Here is a 21,055-nt window from a genome sequence, read left to right as displayed (position 1 = left end):
CTTTAATTGATTTAATCTTTCAGTGATCGGGTTTTATAATTCTTGTTTGAAGCTGAAAATTAATGATCCTAAGTTAATCAAAAGCCTCTCTCGATGGTCGATTGAATCTATGCTTACATATGAGATTAATTATCTCTAATCAATCTGCAAATATACAAACATGCATTTATCCACAATGATCATCAAAATAAGATTTCACAAGGCATAACGGTATCTCTACCTATTATTGAACCTTATGTCGTTTATTACCAAGTGCTAATCTATATTGAATCTCTCGAAAGCAATATAAATCACAAACACGTTCTAATGGCGGCCAAGCATCAAAACGGAATTAGTGCATAACAAACGATCAACCCGAAAGATAATAATATAATAAAACCCAAATACTTTTAGTTAAATCATCATTGAACTAGGTTTCATCAATCACCCTAGCAACAAAGTACTTAGCCTAGCATAGTTTCAACCAATGAAAGAATAATAAAAACAAAGTTCATGATGTTGGAGAGAAGAAAGAATGGAAAAATACAACCAAACCGAAGATCTTCAAGAAAATCTCCCTCTTCTTCCTAGACTTGTCGTCTTCTCCTCCTCCAAAAGCTCCTCAATCTATCAAGAATCCTTCCTTATATAGTGCTTTTTAGGTCTTCAAAGTCGTGCCCCTTGAGAGAGCCCATCTCCACTTGATTTGAAAGGAAACGAGCTTAAAATGGCCTTTTTACGAAGCTTAGAGCCTTACCGCGGCCTTACCACGGAATGCATTCCGCAGTAAGGTTGTGAGCCACAGAATGAAAATCTTGTCACGGGCTTACCACAGAATGCTTTCCACGGTAAGGTCATAAGCCACAGAATACTTCTTCAACCACGGCTTTATCACGAAATGCTTTCCACGATAAGGCCGTGAGCCACAAAAAACAATTCTTACCACGACCCTACCACACAATGCTTTGCATGACAGCACCGTGAGCCGTTTCTCTTTGATTTCCAACACTTCACCAATAACGTCATTCTTCCGGCGCTTTGCGACATCATCATCCTCGACCCCGAATGGACCTTTGACCTTGCCTTTACTGCCATTTTAGCCCCAAAAATGCGACATTATCATCACTTTGTGCTCCTATTGTCTTCAACACATGCTTCACATCTACATAACCATATATAGAACCAAATCAAGTAGAAATCATGCTCATTGAATGTATAAATGCTAAGTTTATAGACCAAAATAAGTGTATAAAAGACACTTATCAATATCCAACTATGAATACTCATATTGGCTACTATTCACCCCCATCCATGTGGTTTATTTGCTCGATAGTGCGTCAATTTAAGTTTTTGATTTCTTCTATTTGTGGAATGGACTATGCACATAATATGATGATGCTTTCGAATTTACTTATGATCTCAGTGGTTTTTGCTACAATTGCATTACAATAGATGGATGATTCTGACATTCTTCTTAAGCAGCCCGGTAGGAAAATCTTCCCCTAGTATGTGGAGAAGTATGAAAAGCAGTAAGTTTCATATCAATTCGTTATAGAACATTCATCACGGGCTCTGACTGCGTAAGAAAGGTCCAAACCTATGGCCGAGAAAATTGGCAATCCTATCCAAGACAAGAAAAACAAAGTAGAAGTGCCAATTTGGATGCTGCTGCTGCTGATGTCTGTAGTTGGTATTGGCGCTGCCATTATTATTGTTTAGCAACGGGATTTAATAATTTGTTTTATAATTTTTTTTATATATGTTTAAACTTTTTAAGTAACTTTATGATTTTTTAGAAACGTATATATTTGAACTATATTGTAATAGATATTGTAATAATTAAAATTTTAAATATAAAACTTTAGTTTTTCCCACACATAATATATTTTTTAGCCACACATATGAAAATTATCCTTTCATACGAAAATTATTTTTTATATTATTGTCCACACATAATATGTTTGTAACTCACATTATATTTTTTTATCCACACATATTCAAAAAAAATTTATATTATTACCCACACATAATTTTTTTTTACCTATACATAATGTTTTTATTCACATATGAAAATATTTTTTATATTATTACCCACATAATCTTAACTTTACCCGTACATAAACAAATACATGTGTCATACCACATCATCATTCAATTAAAACCACATCATCAGCCATGTCACTATTACAACTTGTTGACATAAAAATAACTACATATACAGAAATATATGTATATGTAGGTAATATATTAAGCTTTACTCACACACAAATATATGTTTGGGTAAAAATTATTTTCTAACCCCTAATTACCCACACATATTGACATTTGCATTATGTGTGAGGAAAAATTATAGTTGACACATAAGATAATTTTTACCCACATTTACGTGTAGAGTAAATTCATCAAGTTCTTGTAGTGTTTTAGAGTCTTTTGGAACATTCTAGGGTATTCTAAAATATTCTAGAACTTTCTAGAGTCTTGTATGACATTTTACACACTTTACATACTATACAACACCAAGAAAGATATTACCTAATCCAAACCTTCATTGGGCAAAATTGGGGTGGAATGTGACAATATGCTTGGAAGTTCCCGAGAAGAAAGTTGGAGAAGAATTTCCAGCTTCTCCTCTTTCCATTTCTTATAATATATAATCTACTTTTCTGTAATAATTATATATGTTTATCACACATAGATTTTAAATGAACAACACATTCCTAGAGGAGGAGAAAAGAATTCGCGATGGACGAGAAGACCCTCTTCGCGTCCCATGAGGATTCTACCAGCTTCATTTTCTTCCAAATTTCCACCACCTCCAGCTTCCTTGCTATCAACTTCTTATAACATAATATATATATATATATATATGTTTATACTTTTAATGGGATGCACATGGACAACAAGAGAAGAAAAATGAAAGAGAGACTTTCTCTCTCTTTCTCTATATATAAATGGTATATAATCTATCATACATCCAATAACAATATTGATGATGCGGAGGCCGATCACCTTCCTCTGCCTCAAATCAAGAACCTGTAATGGAGTTGGGGTCTTTCTCCCCTGGGATCACTCCGACATTCAAGTTAAATTACTAAATTGATACCAGCTCAAAGTATGCAGTTTCGAACTTAGAGAAAGAAAAGATTAGATCCCTTACCCGTCGCACGTCCCCTCCCTTTATCCTCCTCCCAAGGTAAGGATTCTCTTTCAAATTACTAAGATTCTTATCCCGTTCTTCGTGGAGCTATGATCTTATTGATATGGATCCCATAATTGCTTCTGATGAGTTTGGGGTAGTTCCTATCTCCATGATTCTCGGTGTGATGATCGATCTCGAGGAATCTAGAGAATCTTCACTGAGTAACGGGCTAACCGGTATGGTGAGGCGTCTCTGCCACGTGTCCTCTCTGGGGTTAAGTAGGATGACGTCGGGGGAGTGGCTCCTTAGTAGGCACATGTCACCGTTGCGATTGGCTGTATTCCTAGGGTATTGGAGTAATTATGGACCCAAGGGTATTTTGCCTCATCAAATATAATATTATATACGTATGTCCACTTGCCCCTTGCACTTCGACTGCTTCCTCACTTCACTTTCACTTCTCCTAGCTTCCATTTCCTAGCTTATAATTGGTAGTATATCATATTCTCACATAGTATATAATTTAAGTCTCAATGAAATATAATATATAACCATTGCCTTTGCATAACATTAATATCATATTAATGCAATATTTTTAAACATTAGAATAGATTCTACGATACCTACATTTGCCATAATTCATAACCTCATGGAATTTACTAATGCCATAAAACTCTATGTAATTTTCATAGTTTAACATTACACTAATCTTAGTTCATAAATGTATTCATTTATATCAAGGTAATAACCCAATTATTATATATAAATTTATATATATCTTGCATTCTCTCATTTTGGCTTGACTCTTCAACACATAATTTCCTTTCCTTTTCTAACTTCCACTTACTTGACCTCATTATTATTTTCATTTTTTTAATATAATGTGAGTACATTGAATATTATAATCATATGTTTCTCCACGTTTCACCCGTAAGCCTCATTAACTCTTAATGTTAGGGCATGGTCATTCACCTAACAACCTCAAAATTGACATTCCAACCACTAATACATAAACATCGATAACATATTCTTACCTAGTATCCTTATCCTTTATCGAGTCGTTACAATTTCTCCCCTCCTTTCTGCACTTGCCAGCAATAATAAGGGTAGCTTATTACAAATTATTAGAGATAGGAATTCGAAATCTTTTGTTTTGCAATATCATAACATCAAGGCAAATATAGACAGAATATTTGCTAATCCTCATTGACTGTATGAGAGTAGACATACAGTATTTGATAGGGTTCTAGTGGACCTGTTGGAATGGGTGGTAGATAACATCCGCCCAATCAAGTCCAGGCCAAAGAAACCCAGATCTGTTATTATAGAAGGCTCATAATTACATCGAAGGTTACATTAACTTGGCCAACTACAATAATGATGCGTGGTACAATGTCATTGACGATATGGAGCCTAAATACCTAAAGATGAAACACTGGAATGACTTTATCGAGGCCCAAAGACATTAGAAAATAAATTGTAAGTACGGCAAACCTCAATTAATTGAAGGTAGAATACCAACAATCATACTGTATAACCTTAGCCCAAAAACATCCTATAAAGAGTTTCTCGAGAAGGAAGAGAATGCATCAACAAAGCAGTGGACTCTAACAAATGCAAAATTCCACTTCATCCAAGAAGCCCTATACGAAGTGGACAAGGGACACACCCAAGAATCCTCCCAACATCAAGATTAGCCATGCCATCTCAAAGAAGGCAAGAAGAAGAAAGGCCTTATGGTTCAGAGAATGCGAATGCACCCTTTTCCATTCTTATGGATGCATCCTACGTCACTAGATTGGACAACCTAATGTGTGTAGGGGTCTTTTACGATTCAATCCAGAACCCACTCCACTTGAGCAACACAAACCTAGTGGACAAGAGGTGTACCATCCTCATCAAGGCTAACTACAACCTAAGGAGGATGTTGAGGATGAGGATTTCCTGGACATATGTAAATCTTTGGATGATCTCAGAGATAGTCAAAGATCTCTCGGCTTGGGTTATGACTACACGTACTCGTGGCCTGATTATGGAATGTCTTAATAGATTAGGCGTCATTAGTCAAGAAACCATTGAATTCTCAATTAATAATGTATTTTATGAGTGGAATCTATGTAGGTATTACTCTATTAACTATGAGAAGACCAAGATTTTCTCTTATGATGAATAAAATTAAATTTTATTAATTCATAGACCGAAAATACAGTTTACATTTGACATTACAATTGCAAGCCTGTGAATGAAAACTAGCAAGTATAAGGTAAAAGGCCCCATTCTGCATGTCATCAATAACCCCTATGGTGGTATCCTTGAAATGGGTCATCTTCTTCAGGATAAGTTCCTTATCCACCATTGCATACCTCTTGCTTACAGAATAACCCTTATCCTGATTTACTGGCACTGGGCCCTGTCTAATCATGTTGAACACATATTTGGCTAGTATGTTGAACCGGTCTGAGTTCTCATCTGTTTTAAACCACAACTCCAGATCACCTGATAGGCCTTACAACATATCGGCTTGGCCCGTAGCAGCTATACTAGGCCTCTTATCCCAAATAACCCACATGTACACATGTTGATGCCATGAATTCTTATTAGCTTCATCACCAAGCCCAACTCAACTCTTTATGAAAAGCTTAGTCCATGCCATATGTTGAGTGTACCTGGCCCCCATATTTAACCTAGCAAAGCGCTCATTGATATAGAACACAGACCCAGCGTTAGTGATAGTGGTGTTAATAATGTCATAATAAAGGTGTTGTTTCCGAAGCTTCCCCTTCCTCAGTGCAAGATATCTCAGGGGAAGCTGCCTCCTCTGAGTAGATGTGAACTGTAAACATCTCTTTGTTCTTATTTGGCTCTAAGCAGGCATTGAGGGCACAAAATACCTCTTCTTTCTCATGCTGGAGTCAATTGATGTACGGGAACAACTGTTAAGCAAGCGTAATAAGTGGTCAAGGACCTCAGGGTTGCAGTTGGACCTAACCTCTACACGACCCTCTAGAAACCCTGGATATCTCTCAGGTCCATTGCAAATTGGGAAAGTGCATTCGCTCTATTTAACTTTGAATTTTGAATTTCAAATTAATTTGTAATTCAAATTAAAAAAAAACATAATATATATCAATCAACTTAAGCTTTCACATGGGCGGGACCCACTTGTTTTGTTTTATGTGTTAGTGGCCAACAATCAGCCTTATTTTTTGGGACACGGGGTGAATGTGGACCATCCACATGTATGGTTGCACCTACTAGGGCAATTCGGTAATATTAACGAGCCACCTCCCAATTGGATGGTTCGACTCATTAACAAATATAGCATATCGATACACAAAACAATCATGTCGGTTCAAGTCTAAGGATCAACACACTATTGCAATCTGATAACACAACCATTATCCACTAGTCCAAGTGGTCAATCATTGGCATCACATTCGACTGATCGTTCCCCAACGACCACCCACATGTCTACAAGTGACATCTCATATCATATGACATGTGACACACAATCCTCCTATCGGTATCCCCATACGTAATGAGGTAGTAACCCCTATAATACCCTAAATTATTAAGTGATCGAATCATTGGAAGAGAGTGCCCCATAACATAAATTTCTACAGAGAAGGGTGTGTCATTGATGAGCGTCTTGAGATAAGATTTACAACGCTGAAAGAAATTAAAATAGTGACAGTTTTCGATACAACTAAAATACAGTCCAAAAAATTAAAAGGTCGAGAGAGGCACTTGAGAAATCAACAGAACCCAAAGAAGCTCTGATTTTATAAGTAGAACAACCTTGAAGTTGTTTTAGATGGGAATTTTTAGAGGATAGCCTAAGTGTGATCTTTTGGCCTAAGTGTAATGTATTAATCTTGGCCAAAAGTGGTAAAACGAAACTTAAGGGATAAAATGTGAAAAGGGAAATGCATGGGTTCATTGTGGAGTTTTCAGAAACTCAAAGGGTGGTTTCATGGAAAGGCCCAAATGGAATTTAGAAGTTTGGAGGGGCCAAAGTGCAATTTTCCAAAAACTGACAGTGTGAACATTGCCAATCGCCGACCACCTCACCCATCGTCGATTTCAGCCGTAGGGGAGCTGTTAGGAGGGAATCAAAGGCATCACAGCTAGGCCTAAAGTCGTTAGGGCTTGCCCGCAGTGAAGAAACGCGCAGCCACGTCGACAGCCGATATAATCGAAATTACAGCCATGAGATGGCCAAAAATTCAACCTCTATAATCCTCTCATTTGAGGCTATTGATGAAGGATTCGGGTCGATCTGAGGCTGGTTAAGGCATTTAAGACCTTGGAGTTGACAACAACGAACGTTTCGAGGCTCAAAAATAGGTAAAAAATAGGGTCAACGACCGAGAATTTTTCATCACATTCAAGCTCAAATTTGAAACTTTAGAGGGTGAATCGAGTGCTGAGAATAAGGAGATTTTGTTCTTCGTGTCTAGTAGAATTTTTCTAGAGAGTTTGGTGAGCTTTCGTTTAGATTTGAGAAGCTTTGGGGAGGTTGTCTAAAAAGTAGACGAAAGCCTCGAGCGAACCTTTAAATGGTCGATTGAAGCACTTCTAGTTGGTGTTTCAGGCATTGAGGGGCACCATTATAATCGACTTGAAGAGTAGAATAAGGTAGAAGGAAAAACCAATAGTCGCCAACGGCCGAAATCGGAGAAAACGATCGGTGCGTGAGGTGCACGTGCTGGTCATTATGCGCGTGTGAAGTGCATGAGGGCACGTGTGAAGGTATTTTGCCTCAAAATTAATTTTATAATTTTTTTGAAATTATTTTATGATTTATGGTAGTGGAAAATTTGAGAAAAACCTTGAGCAGATATTTATTTTGGAATTATTGAGGGAAAAATAGGAAGAAAATAAGAGAAAATTATGAAAAAATAGATATTGATACTTCTTTGAATACATATGATGGCTAGAAAATGTTGAACCTCAAAATTGAGTAATAATACGATTGTTGAGGCTTTGCATGAAAATTGAGATTGGCCACGAGATTCGAGGTGTTTTGAGTTTCGTTCAAGGTGAGTGGTTCGACCTTATACTTGATTTAGTTTCATGCAAATAGTTTTGGCATGTGAATGGTTGGTTTCATGTGAGTGTTCCTACCTAAAACTTGATTTATTGTGAGTGGTTTGACCCTATACTTGATTTGGTTTCATGCAAATAGTTTTGGCATGTAAATGGTTGGTTTGATGTGAGCGTTCCTACCTAAAACTTGGTTTATTATGAGTGATTTTTCGAAAACTTGATTTAGTTTCATGCAAATGGTTTTCACTTATGAATGGTTGTTTTCATGTGGGTGGTTCAATCCCAAATCTATTTTATTGATTCATATGCATTGAATTTTGTGCATTAAATTATGTGCATTGAAATGTTGATTTATATGATGCATCCAATCATGGTATGTGTTAGTGGCATTGGCATGTTTTTATGTTGTCCATGTGGGATGTCAACTTAGGGTGTGACCCTTGAGATAACACTCGGGATGGGTTCCAAGGATTAATACCCATTTATGGTGGGGCTAAGAGTGGACACCACCCCGGATCTGGCTCAAGTGGTGGGACTGAGAGTGGACACCACCCCAGGTTTCTTTGAGCGATATAATTGTTACCGAGGAGAACGTTGCATTCCCAAGGTTAGTGTCCATATGATCCTCTTGTGGAGGCTTGGGTTGTGATGTGTTATGACAATGTGTCAATGTGGTTATATTGTTTTTAAAGAGATTGCTCTTTTCTCGTGGTATGGGTTAAGCGTTGTATGGGTTTCTCTTGGACTATGATATGTCAGGATATGTCAATTTATTCATGGTATTGTATATACTCATGAAAATGTTTTTGAACCTTCACTTATGTGATTCAGTATCTAATTTGGACTATATCCCTAGAATATTCAAACATTCCAGGTGCAAGTAGCGGCACCAAGGGAAAAGAGAGTATTGAGATGTAGCCGTTGTTTACATAAGTGATCTTTAGCATATCTTTTGACTATATTTGAGGTTTCTATGTTATAAATAAAGTGTTTATGGTTATGTACCATTTGAGGTTATGATCTTGCTTCTGCATATGTGATAAAATTATCTGCCTTAGCTTATTGATTATTATGTTTAATATGTTGAAAAGGTAGAATGGGATTATTAGGAAATGATTTATGTTAAGTGTGTTGGAAAAAAATATTCTCGAAATCCCAGTGATGAGAATCATGGAGGGCCAACTAACAATGATGCAATCAGATCAGTTAATCCAATCAACCGTGTTGGAATTGGATGAATACTAATTCCTTTTTTACTAAGATTCTTATTTAACAAGAATTCTTTGCCTTATATCCTATTTTGGCTTTTCTAGGGTTTGTTTCAATCTTTTGTGGGTTCCTTTGGCTTCATTCCATCGCGGGTTCATATTAATTGGTATCGGAATTCCGGAGCACATATCACCCGGGTTAATGCCATCCATGGGAAAAACGAAGTGTTACAATCCATGTGCTAGTTCATACTCGATTAATCGGAGTCCCCATTCAAAGAATCTAAGGACTAAGAATAGTTTAAGAAGTTAAGTTACCAGAGAATCCTGTCGCACAATCTTAACACCTTGAGAATAAGATTCTTACATAGAAGATCTAGAAACTCATTCATATAATTAATTGGAGAAAATATGAATGAAAAAAACCTTACCTTTTATTGATTTATATAAAAATACAATTAATGCATAACAAACAAACCCGCTAGATATAATCCAAATCTAACATCAAGGCACACAATACCAACATTTATGCATTAACATCATCCTCCATAGCCTTCAATAAAGGTTTAGCATCACCTACCTGAGTTGTGAAGATCTCAGTGGCCTCTCTCATCGGAATTCTTAATGTCCCGCAGCTTGAACTTTAGTCCACGGATTGGCTAGTTTCTTCGAAACCGATCTAACCAATTCAAAAGTTCCTAAGTCTAACTCTATTGACCCTATTACCCTTCCAAAAGACAACAATGGTAGGCTTTGGCCCCAATGACCTCAATAAATCTAAAGTCTTCCAAACCAAATCAATGGTTAAAAAGATACCTTATTGACTGAAATGAAATTACTAAGAAAAAAGATGATTTATAAGGGAAAACCAGAGATGAAAGGAGAATGTAAGTGATCTCTCATGGATTAAGATCTAATTATAGATTTTAATGAGAAATTCAAAGGAAAATTCTAAGGAAAGCTCAGAAGATCCAAAGGAAAAAAATTTGGGACAAAAAAATCCTCCTAATAAATAACCATTAATTACAAACTCTATGAAAAATAAGTCCAAAAGCTAAGACTGCATTCTCTTTGCTGTTTTCAAGTTATTTTTAGTTTTCGAGTTCCTAAAATAATGAAAATGTGTTCTCTTTGTTATTTTTAAAAATTCATTTTTGAAAACAAAAACAATATTGTAAAGAAAACTCAAAATAACAAAAAGTTATTTTAAGTGTTTCCATCTAAAACAAGCTCTAAACTCAAAATATATTTATTTATTTATTTATTTATTTATTTATTCATTCATTTTTTATTATTGTAATGGGAAAAAATATTACAAAATTCATTAACTTTAAAATGTATATATTTTTTTAATAATATATTAACATTAAATATTTCTAATTTACTAAGTAATCAAATTTATTGAATAAAATATCATTAAAAAATTATTTGCAAAATTTCAAAGAGAACGCGTTTTTTAATTTTCTGTTTTGAGAAATAGTTTTTCAAAATGACAAAGAGAACTTGTTTTCAATTTTCTAAAAACAGACTATCAAAATAAAAAATTAAAAATAAATTCAAAACTCAAAACTGAAAATTGAAAAGTAAAGAGAACACAGCCTAAATTGCAAAAGAGCCCAAAAAAGTCTTAGGCCAAAAGGCCTTGGGAGACCCTCTCAACCAAGAGGTCTCCAAGAGAGCCTCGAAAGAATTTTGCCCGAGAAAGTCTCTGAAAAAGTTTCAGTATACTCTTACCCCAGAGGTTGAGCATGGTAGTACCTAGTGTAGCTGACCATCTTAATGGTCATGTAGTCATACAATATTAAGGTTGCATATTTAGAAAATATAAATCATTTTGGTATTGTAATCCAAATTAGTGATGTAACATGTGTTAGTTTTGCACAAGTATGGCACCACACACCCAAAAAAGGAGTGAATTGGGTGTTTATGATTTTTAAAAATTTGTGAAGATTTTCACAAAAAAAATCAAAATAGTGAAATATAAACAAGAAAGTATAAAACAAAGTATACTAGGGACACAAGAATTTTAGAGTGGTTCAACTATGTTGAGTTTTCTGTTATGAATGTTTTGATGATGATTGTTTTATGTTAAAACTTTAATGTTCTCATATGTTATGTGAAGGTTGTTTTCATAGGCTTGCTAATATGTTTTATATATGTGCAAATTATTTTATGTTAAGGTCTCATATTTCTTAAGGAGATTTAAAGTTGTATTGATAACCTTAATATGTTATTATATTTTTTATCTATTTGAAAATAAGATTATTTTTATGTCTTATCTATGTTAATATGTTGTTCTAGGATTTCAATGGATATTGTAAATATCCATAATGCATTAGTGTCATAAATAAATGTCATATATACTCATGATACTCAAAGTTTAAGATTGAAAAATATCTTAAGTGCTCAAAATATGTGAAAGCATTGCTCAATATCTAATAGCAATATGTTTAAGTTTCAAATATCAAAGCTCTTGAGTAAATGTTTATATTCTCAAGTAGTGATCCTAAGTCCAAATTCATAAGAGCTTAGATTTCCTATTTGGTATTTAATATCAAATTCTTAAAATTCTCAAATTCTGAAATTTAAGAAGGAACTCTTGAAGAACTTATAAAATTGAATATTTCTTGTAGATATCATTATTTTAACAACAAGTATAAAAGGAAAAAGAGACTAAAGAAATAGTAGTTGTTCTTGAATTCTTCCTACTCCTACCTTGAGCCAAAGAACCCTAAAAGCATACATCTTCTACTAGCAAAAGAGAGAGTGTGTTCTTATCTTCACATTCTTTTTAAATCTCTCTTTTCTTTGTGAGAAGCTACTTTGATTTTGATCTTGTAAAAGTTTCTCAAAGTACTTAATTTGTATACTTCACTTATCTTAGGGTGGTTAGTGCTTGAACTCATAAAAAACAAAGTGTAAGAGGCTTCAATTGCTCCTTATAAAAATTATTTGTATCCAATTACTACTAATCTATTGAAAAATAGATATTACAACTATACTTGTAAAAAGTAGAGATTTTAGCTGATCTTGAAAAAGGTATAGTGGATTGTTGAAATTCTTAATAAGAAACCAAGGGAGTGGAGTAGGCTGATTGAGCCGAACCACTATAAAATCTGTATGTATTGCATTATTTGTTTCTACCTTTCATTTCAACAAGTCAAGTTAATATTTTCAGTATTCAAAGTTTGTAGTAACAACTATATAATTTGATTTTGTAAAGGTCATTCTCTTTAAAGTCATATTTACAATACTATTTCTTGAAGCATCAAGAGTTAAAGTTTTCAATAAAATATTTTATAACTATCTTTCAATAGGGCTCTAAAAGTTAAAAAGTTTTATTTGCATAAAAGGACTTTAAATTGAAAAAGTCTGTAAAACACCTAATTCACTCTTCCCCCCCCCCCCCCCTTGGGTGTATATTAAATCTTATTGGCTAAATCCAGTCTACTCCACTACTCTATCTCTCCACTAGACATTTCACAATCCATTAAATCATGCTACTTTACCAAGTAAGCCTTCTAACATAAACCGTTAGGAAATACAATCTCTTACTTATACCAAAATAAGCCCTCTAACACAACCAATAGAAATTACAATAAAGAATAGAAACAATAAGATCTAAGAGTTGACACTCTCAGTTACAATATCTTTCAAACAAATATACAAAGGCTAAAACAAAATAATGCAAATGGTATCTATAATCTTTTGAGAGAAAAATGAAAGCTTAAGCGCTAATGAGAAGGATTAATACAATAGTAATCTCTTAACACTTCATTTCCATTCATTAGCCTTTTCCAGTATTTTCTTAGGCTGTATTTATAGGTTTATCTCATGTTTAAATAAAAACTAGCCATTTATACCTATTGGAAAAGAAGAAAAAAAAAAACTGTAAAAACTAGTCGTTACAGAATGCTAGTGAAAGAAACAATCAACAGTTTTCTTCAATAATTTTGAAGCACATATTGGCTTTGGAAAATGGTCAACTCTTTTACAAAAGAGGTCGACTTCTTTCAACAAACGGTCGACTGTTTTAAACAACAAGTGAACAGTTTTTGGAAAAGGTTGACACTATACAGTTATGGTCAACTGAAATTGAATTAAAATCAAAATAATAAAGAGCATGAAAAATGCTTGTCGACAGTTCATAGAGACTGTCAATTATTTTTACTGAAAGGCTTAAAATGGTCAACAACCTAAAAAAATAAAAATACAAAATGGTTGACAATTCCACTAATATTGTCAATAATTTTGATTTCAATTTGAGTGTTCAATATATGGAAAAACAACATGTTAAGGAGATTAATGAAACATTATTTTATAACTAAATGACATAGTGATTGGCATGAACTGATATAATAATTATATTCATGTGAGAGTGTCTGGACAAGGCCATTGATATAGGGACAATGACTCGTGTGATAAAATTTTAAATATTAAATTGTTAGCTGATATAATTTTTTTTTTTTTAACTTCTAACCCAAGTTTTTTGTTGTCCCATAGGAGGCATGAGAGGAAATCATTTGGTACACCTACACATGTTAGGACAAGTTTGATCTGGTAAAGGATGAGGGAGGAGGACACCCTCCATAAATTTTAGGACATCATAGGCGCGAGGTGACATGGTCGAGGGCTTTTTAAAACACACATAATCTCTCATTTGAATAGTATAAATTCAATTAATAGTCAATCACCAATATCGATGGTGGTGTGGAATGGCGAAAATAGATAACAGTCATGGTGGGAGTGGTGGAACCGATGGTGATGGTGCATGTTGGTACTGGTGCCAGCAATAGCAGAAAGTGTCCAATGGCGGTGGTGATGGTAGTGGAGGGAAGAGGGGAAGGACGATGAAATAGCTTACAATTAGAGGAGCAAAATGGTCAAATAGCTACAAAATATTATACCTGCTGAGTTAAGATAAAATAATACCCGGGGGCAAAGGTTCAATTTATCCAACTAAGAATACCCGAAGTTTAAGACACAGTATAAGAAGAGAAATGCACCTTCCATACGATTAGACTGGAAATTTGAGAACCCATGTGTGCAAAAAAGTGAACAACTTTATTCTCATCATAACCCATGTGTTGGATCACTATTCCCGGTTGTCTATCAATAAGACAAAGAATTGGTCCAATATGAGCAACTATAAATCACAAACAAATTAATACATGTTCTTAGGTAACAGGTATGGAAAGAGAGTCGTGTATAGTCGTCTTTACATGCATGAATTAATCCAAAGGATAACGCTACATAGCCAATCACTTTGACAATTTGGTTGACAACCTCATATTATCGTGATATTTTGAGACCAAATTATCGCGATAATTTAAAAGTAAAATAATTTGAATTCTCGCCCACTTATCCCTCTCCCCCCCCCCCCCCCCTCTCTCTCTCTCTCTTCGAATGACCCAAATTGAAAAACCCTCTCTCTCCACTAGAGATCTCTTTCTCTCTGTCTATCCACCGCTTGACGACCTTCGGCGTGACATTGTGGTGTTGCAGTTGTCGGTCCTCACCAACAACGACCACTATCTTCGCTTCTCGTGCTCCCCAACACCGTCGGCCTCTCATTCACCTGCTCTTTCACCTACTTAGACTGGCCCACTTTGCTTCTGCCGACGTCTTCTCCACCCGTCCCTCAAATACTCTTTCTTTCTCCTCCTTGTCGTCGCCGCATTTACCATCCACTATAGTCGAATCTCCATCGTCTCCCTTACCGCATCCGTCATCAGCTACTGTTGTTGCACCTACCCCTCACCCACACTGTCTCATTCTTGTTGTCACTTTGGATAATACATCGGTGAGTTTCCAAATTGAATGTATGTGATAATAGAGACACATTGTCTTTACTTTTGTTCATGTACAAGATGAATATATCTCTTGTGTGTTACAATAAGTTCTCTTGTGCTTATCCTCATTACGAAAACCCTTAGTCATTAGTATTGTGATCCAACTAATGGACAGAATGGTGGATTTGAGGCTTAGTTGGGGTAAAGGTGTTTTGGTGTCACATTTTTTGTTTACATATGATACCATTTTATTTTGCTAGAAATCCTAGAGTAAATTAATAATTATGAGATGATTTTGATTTTTTTTCCTCCCTGGTGATTTCACATTTGGTGGGTTCTTACTAAGAATGAGATTATCCTTGTGGGGTGGTTCATAAAGTGGAACCATTCTCATTTCCATTCTTTTGTGGCTTGGAGTTGATTCCTTGTTTTCTTCTATCGTTTTTTTTTTTTTCTTTGTTGTTTGTGGAATGATTTATTTATGCTTATTCCTACACTTAGTTGTTGCCTTCAATCTATACAGGTTTGGCTCCCTTAAGGTATTTTCTTCACTTTTTGGAAAACATAGCTAATGTGGCTTTAATGGGTTTTATGAACATATCAGTTGTGTTTTTAAAGTTTGCTCTTTCTCAAGCCTACAGCTAACTAGTAGCAATTAGCTTTCTAATATTTTAAAATCTCATGTATATGTGTTTAATCCTCATGTCATACACTTCATGCCCTAATGAGGTGAAGCTTGAGAAATCTCATGTATATGTATTACCAACATGTTACATTTTACAACATGGGATTGACTTTGGTTTGCTGCAAAAATGGGCTAATATTGACTAGTGTTGTGTAATTTTTGAGTTTTTGCCTCTATTATCTGTATTGCTTTTCTGAATTTTAGGGGTTCATTCTCTTGATGTTCATTGTGGTCTATGTGTTTATGTTTACATGGTTCATGGTCTGTGTTTGTCTGCATTTGTTTCATTTACTTCTTTTGCTATGCATTTGCATTTCCAGTTAGATGTATGTTAGGTGTTTGTATGCATCTGTCTTTCTGTTTCAATTTGTTGATTTCCAGTTAGCTAAATAAATTCCCTCAAGGGCTACTAACACACACTAGTACCAAATTAGGGGTATAATCTATCCTTCACAAAAAACTTGTTTGCTTGCTTTGAGGAGTGTTAGAGGATTTTTATATTTCTGTAGTCTTTAAAAGTGTGATTATGTTCTGCATATTTCATGATATTTTCAGCTTGCTTTTAGTGTGAACTATTTTATTCTTTATCTCATTTGGGTTGATGCATGAGAGATGTTATGGGTTTTAATTTTAGGTTGCTAATATCACTATTCTGGGTTGGGAAAACTGTCTCTTTACAAAAAGATAAAGAGGAAGGTTATATGCAATTATGGCTTTGCCGGAGCCTCGTGTGCAAGGAGCTTCATGCACATTTTTACAAATTATGGATTTTGCTTCCTTGCTTGATTTATTGATATGGACTTGGCTAATTGAAAGGGCTTGGATTGTGATTTGAGCAAGAATGGCAACATCTCTTACAAACAAACATAGGATTGACTAGTTAATGCTCGGCTATTTTCCACCAAGATTGCATCCAAGAGCCTCTGAATCTGATCTTGGATGCAGATTTTGCCGCCCCTGAAGCTGACTAGCAAAGTGAGGACTGCCCTTTGTTTGTGAATCCTGATCTTCTTGGCTTTAATAGCAGCAACGAGTAGTCCCTTGTTTCTTCACACACCAACAACCTCTCCCCTTCTTCTCTCCCTCAATGGCCATGACTCTCGACGGTTGTCAGTGGCTGCAACTGTTAGTGCCTCCACAAGCCCAGCAGTTGCAGCCTCAAAGATCATGCATTTCTAATGGTTAAGCTAAGTTTGAGCAATTTGTCATATTTTCAGAGTGGTTTTTGTTCATTTTGGACTCGATTTTTTTACAACCTTTGTCATATTTATTTCTTATTTATTTGTGGAAACTGAGCTCTAAAGGTTCCAATTATTATATATACGCATATATTACATATCTAATGCCCCCCTCTAGATTTGTAGTATAACGTGTTTTACTATAGACCTTAATGGAAAAGGTCTCCCTTTTCTCATGGTATAGTTGTATCTCACTTTTTGTGCGAATATTTTATAGACTTGATCGAGCTTACAAGGTTATTGTCCTTAAATCTCTCTATATAAAAATATAAATCAAGATTGTTCTAATTGATTCTAACCCATAATTGGTTTAGTTTTTGGTTTATGTCTGATTCAATGGAAAGTAGAAGTTGCTAACACTAATATTTGTTGGCCTTGGTGACAATAATGCATGTTTTGTTTTTTACCTTTCAATTTTAGTAAAATGCTTGGTCTTGGGTTGGAAGTATTGTAATGGCTGCAAAAATGGTTTTTGAGATAGCGAAGAATCCAACAGTTAGGTAGAAATATTGAAATATACTTTGATCTGAATTCAAATCTAGATCATTAAAGGAAAGCAATCAAAACCATTAATCAAATAATTATTACATATTATTTATTTATATGTAGCACAACAAAGTTGGAAAGGATGAACAAGCTCCTAGACAAAATATAAAATTAAATTTCCTAGCTAGCTAGGTGTTGCAATCAATCAAATAAGATCTAAGAAAAACAATTTTGATTGAGAATTAAAAAAACAAAAATCTAAAAGAAAAACAAATTGAAGCAATTGATAACGATTGAACATTCGAAGCAATTGATGACTTTAAGCAGAACAAGAAGTGCTTCGAAGATTTGAAGTAGTGTCGGTGTCATTCTTTTGGTTCATCAGTTATTCAAGAATAGGAAGCGGTTGACGGCGATGCTGGTGCCGTTCTTTTGGATCATTGGTGATGCAAGAATGGGAAGCAATTGACGGCGACACTAATGTTGAGGTCATTCTTTGTTACGCTTACAAAAACCAGTGTCACTTCATGTATTTATGCGCTTACAAAAATTAATGTCACTTTGTTGTGTCCAAAAATAAATAAACGAAGAAATTAATAAACTTTAGTTTGTATTCACCAAACTATATGAAGATACCATATTGTTGTGTTCCACAACCAATTGAAATCCATATTTAACGGGCAAAGCAAGAATTTAATGACCTTTTCAGAATTATTAGCCAATGTTTGCATGTTGAAGAAAAACAAATTCAAAAGTTGTCCTTGAAACATCAAGCCTCACCACTAATACATATTTATCTTGTCAAGCCATATACATAAACAAAGGGGAACAAACAGTAAACCAAAATCTGATAACAGTAAATAATAAGCATAATTAAGTCCATATACACATTTATCTTGCCAAGCCAAAAAGCATAAACCAAGGGGAACAAAAACCATCACAAATAATAGGTACCTGAACAGGTAGTGCATCAGCAAAAATGAAATTGACATGTTCATATGCAACAAACAATAAAGAAATTGATAAAGCTACTAGCTGAATTATAAGGAAAGCTAGCGTTTACATAGTTAGCTTCAACTTGCAGGTTCCAACTCATTTTGGATATGTCTTCTGTAAAACATGACTACAGAAAATCAAGAAGACAGCCACACAGACCCAAAAATTCAAGGCTTCAGATCTGCACTCACAATTGGGAAGCAGGTCAATGCAGTTCCTGTTAGGCCATCTCCAAGGGATGGCCAGAATACTCCTTAAGTCAAAAAATAAAGAGGAAAGTGCTTGAATTCATCTCCAACGCAGCTCCCTATATGTCTTGTCACTCCTCAAAATTTAGCTTCGGTTAAAATGGCTCCCTATAGATGAGGAGCTAAAATTTGCTCCCTACTCCATTTTATATATTTTTTATATGTATTGAAGTATTGAGTAAATTATATTTTATGTATTTAATTATTATTATTTTTATATGCGTGTATTTAATTATTTTGTGTATTTGATTATATATTTTGTGTAAATATTTAAATATATATTTGTAAATATTTGATTATATCTTTAAAATAATAAGTATTATATCACAAAGATAGTATTTATTTTTGTGATTTTTTACACAGTTTGACAATTAAATTTCGAATTATGGAAATATTTTAAATGATTTTGTTAAATAATCATTTTTAAAAAATATTAGTAAATTTATTTATAAATATATTAAATATTATAAAAATCTAATACCGTCATATTTATTATTAAATTAACAAATAAATAATAAAATCTTATAATAATAAAAATTATAAGTGAGGTAAAATAAATAGAATTGAAATTTATTAATAAATAAGTGGGATATGGAGTGTGATAGGGAGGAGAATAGGAAATATGGTTAGAGCACGCATAGTTTTTTAAGTAAAATTAGAATAGGGAATGAATTGTTTATAATATAATAGGGAGTAGAATAGGGAGTATGGTTGAAGATGGCCTTATATATTTCTGCAAGTACTTAAGTGAAAACACCTGCTTTTTAGACAGTCCACCACTAGAAATCAAGTATGAGATCCCATATATTCACATCTTAGTGGACTAATGAATCAACGTTGACAGCCCATATAAGCAAGGTGTACCCAAAAACAGAACAATCTACATATTTGTGTGGATTACAAACAAGAGTACATACAAGACAAGTTGCCAATCAAGTAGAGCATCACTCAAACATAGATAGTGCTCAAAATCAAATAAGGAGAATTTTCCATCAATAGTAATAGAAAAACCTTAATAAACTGTAGTTGAAATGAGGTAGAAGGAAATGAGTTCTCACCGAATTCTCAAGCTTGTATTGAGAATTAAATAAAGAACAATAAATGAACATAAAATATAATAACGAACTAGTAACATTGACAACAGGCCATTAAATTTAGATTAACTCTTCAAAAGGTCACAGAAAAATTTAGCATCATACTAAGTATCTTCTAAAAATATCATTTGATTCATATAACTAAGTCCTAACAGTTTATACAGGTAAGTGTAAATTACACCCTTTCCATCTGTTTAACCCACCCGCGTAGTCAATATCAGGAAAACCCATCAATATTCCATCACATATAGCTCACTCGAAGAAGTTAATTAATACGAATATTAACTATAAAGTTCCTAAATTTAGATATCAAAGCAGTCGTGGATGGACACATAGATGAAGGTGAAGAACGACAGAAAAATGAAACCTCTTTTGACGATGTGATATGCTTCCTCGGTCATCGTCTTAGCCACTACAACCTAGAAGATTTAAAGAGAAAGAAAACCAATGGTGAAGAAAGAACTGATATTTGATGATGATGAATTGATGATGGCAATAGAGAAGCATGAAAAAGGAATTTTACAGTGCCGATCTTCAAGAAGCCGTCGATGGTGAGATTGACGAAGGGATTGCCCATGTTCACTATTAAGTCTACCTTCAGACTTGTGAGTGATCCTCTGAATTTGGTCCTCAACATCTCCTTTCTCTCTCAATCACAACTCGTTCTTGCGAGCGAGAACGAGAGAGAGTACACCGACGACAAAGAAGGCTTGGGCATCCGAGTAGGTGAGAGAGAGAGGGCGAGCGGGTATTCAAAATTTTTTGGTGGATAGAATGAGAAAGAAGACTTAACAGAGGCAGATCTGTAATTGGGATTTGGGGTAAATGTGTAATTTTAACTTGAATTGTCAACTAAGAATACTCGAACTTTAAGACACGGTATAAGAAGAGAAATGCACCTTCCATGCGTTTAGACTAGAAATTTGAAAACCCATGTGTGCAAAAAAGTGACCAACTTTATTCTCATCATAACCCATGTGTTGGATCACTATTTCGACTTATCTATCAATAAAACGAAGAATTGGTCGAATATGAGCAATTATAAATCACAAACAAATTAATACCTATTCTTATATAACAAGTATGGAGAGAGAGTCATGTATAGTCGTCTTTACATGCATGAATTAATCCAAATATGGGG

At 34.5% G+C, this 21,055-nt stretch overlaps 1 protein-coding gene across 3 annotated transcripts; it reads right to left on the bottom strand.

Annotated features, from left to right (window-relative positions):
• Positions 1-328: 328 nt before the first annotated feature.
• LOC127813844 (outer envelope pore protein 16, chloroplastic-like) lies at positions 329-20,855 on the bottom strand. 3 transcript variants are annotated; one of them, XM_052354934.1, is made up of 3 exons: positions 20,438-20,855; positions 20,282-20,333; positions 329-1,141 (listed from the first exon to the last, which is right to left on the bottom strand). In XM_052354934.1, the coding sequence occupies exons 1-3, from the start codon at positions 20,549-20,551 to the stop codon at positions 1,065-1,067; spliced, it is 243 nt and encodes an 80-aa protein (XP_052210894.1). In that variant the 5' UTR covers positions 20,552-20,855; the 3' UTR covers positions 329-1,064. The 3 variants fall into 3 exon arrangements, 1 of the variants encoding a protein (XP_052210894.1); XR_008026233.1 differs by lacking the exon at positions 329-1,141 and adding an exon at positions 15,620-18,530 and having other exon boundaries at positions 20,438-20,850; XR_008026232.1 differs by lacking the exon at positions 329-1,141 and adding an exon at positions 18,537-18,753 and having other exon boundaries at positions 20,438-20,845.
• Between the last annotated feature and the right edge of the window lie 200 nt (positions 20,856-21,055).

The sequence above is a fragment of the Diospyros lotus genome, chromosome 12, assembly GCF_014633365.1.
Source record: "Diospyros lotus cultivar Yz01 chromosome 12, ASM1463336v1, whole genome shotgun sequence".
Classification (NCBI taxonomy): Eukaryota; Viridiplantae; Streptophyta; class Magnoliopsida; order Ericales; family Ebenaceae; genus Diospyros; species Diospyros lotus.
Note: the sequence above shows the minus strand (reverse complement) of the source record. Positions and strands in the feature narration are given on the sequence as shown.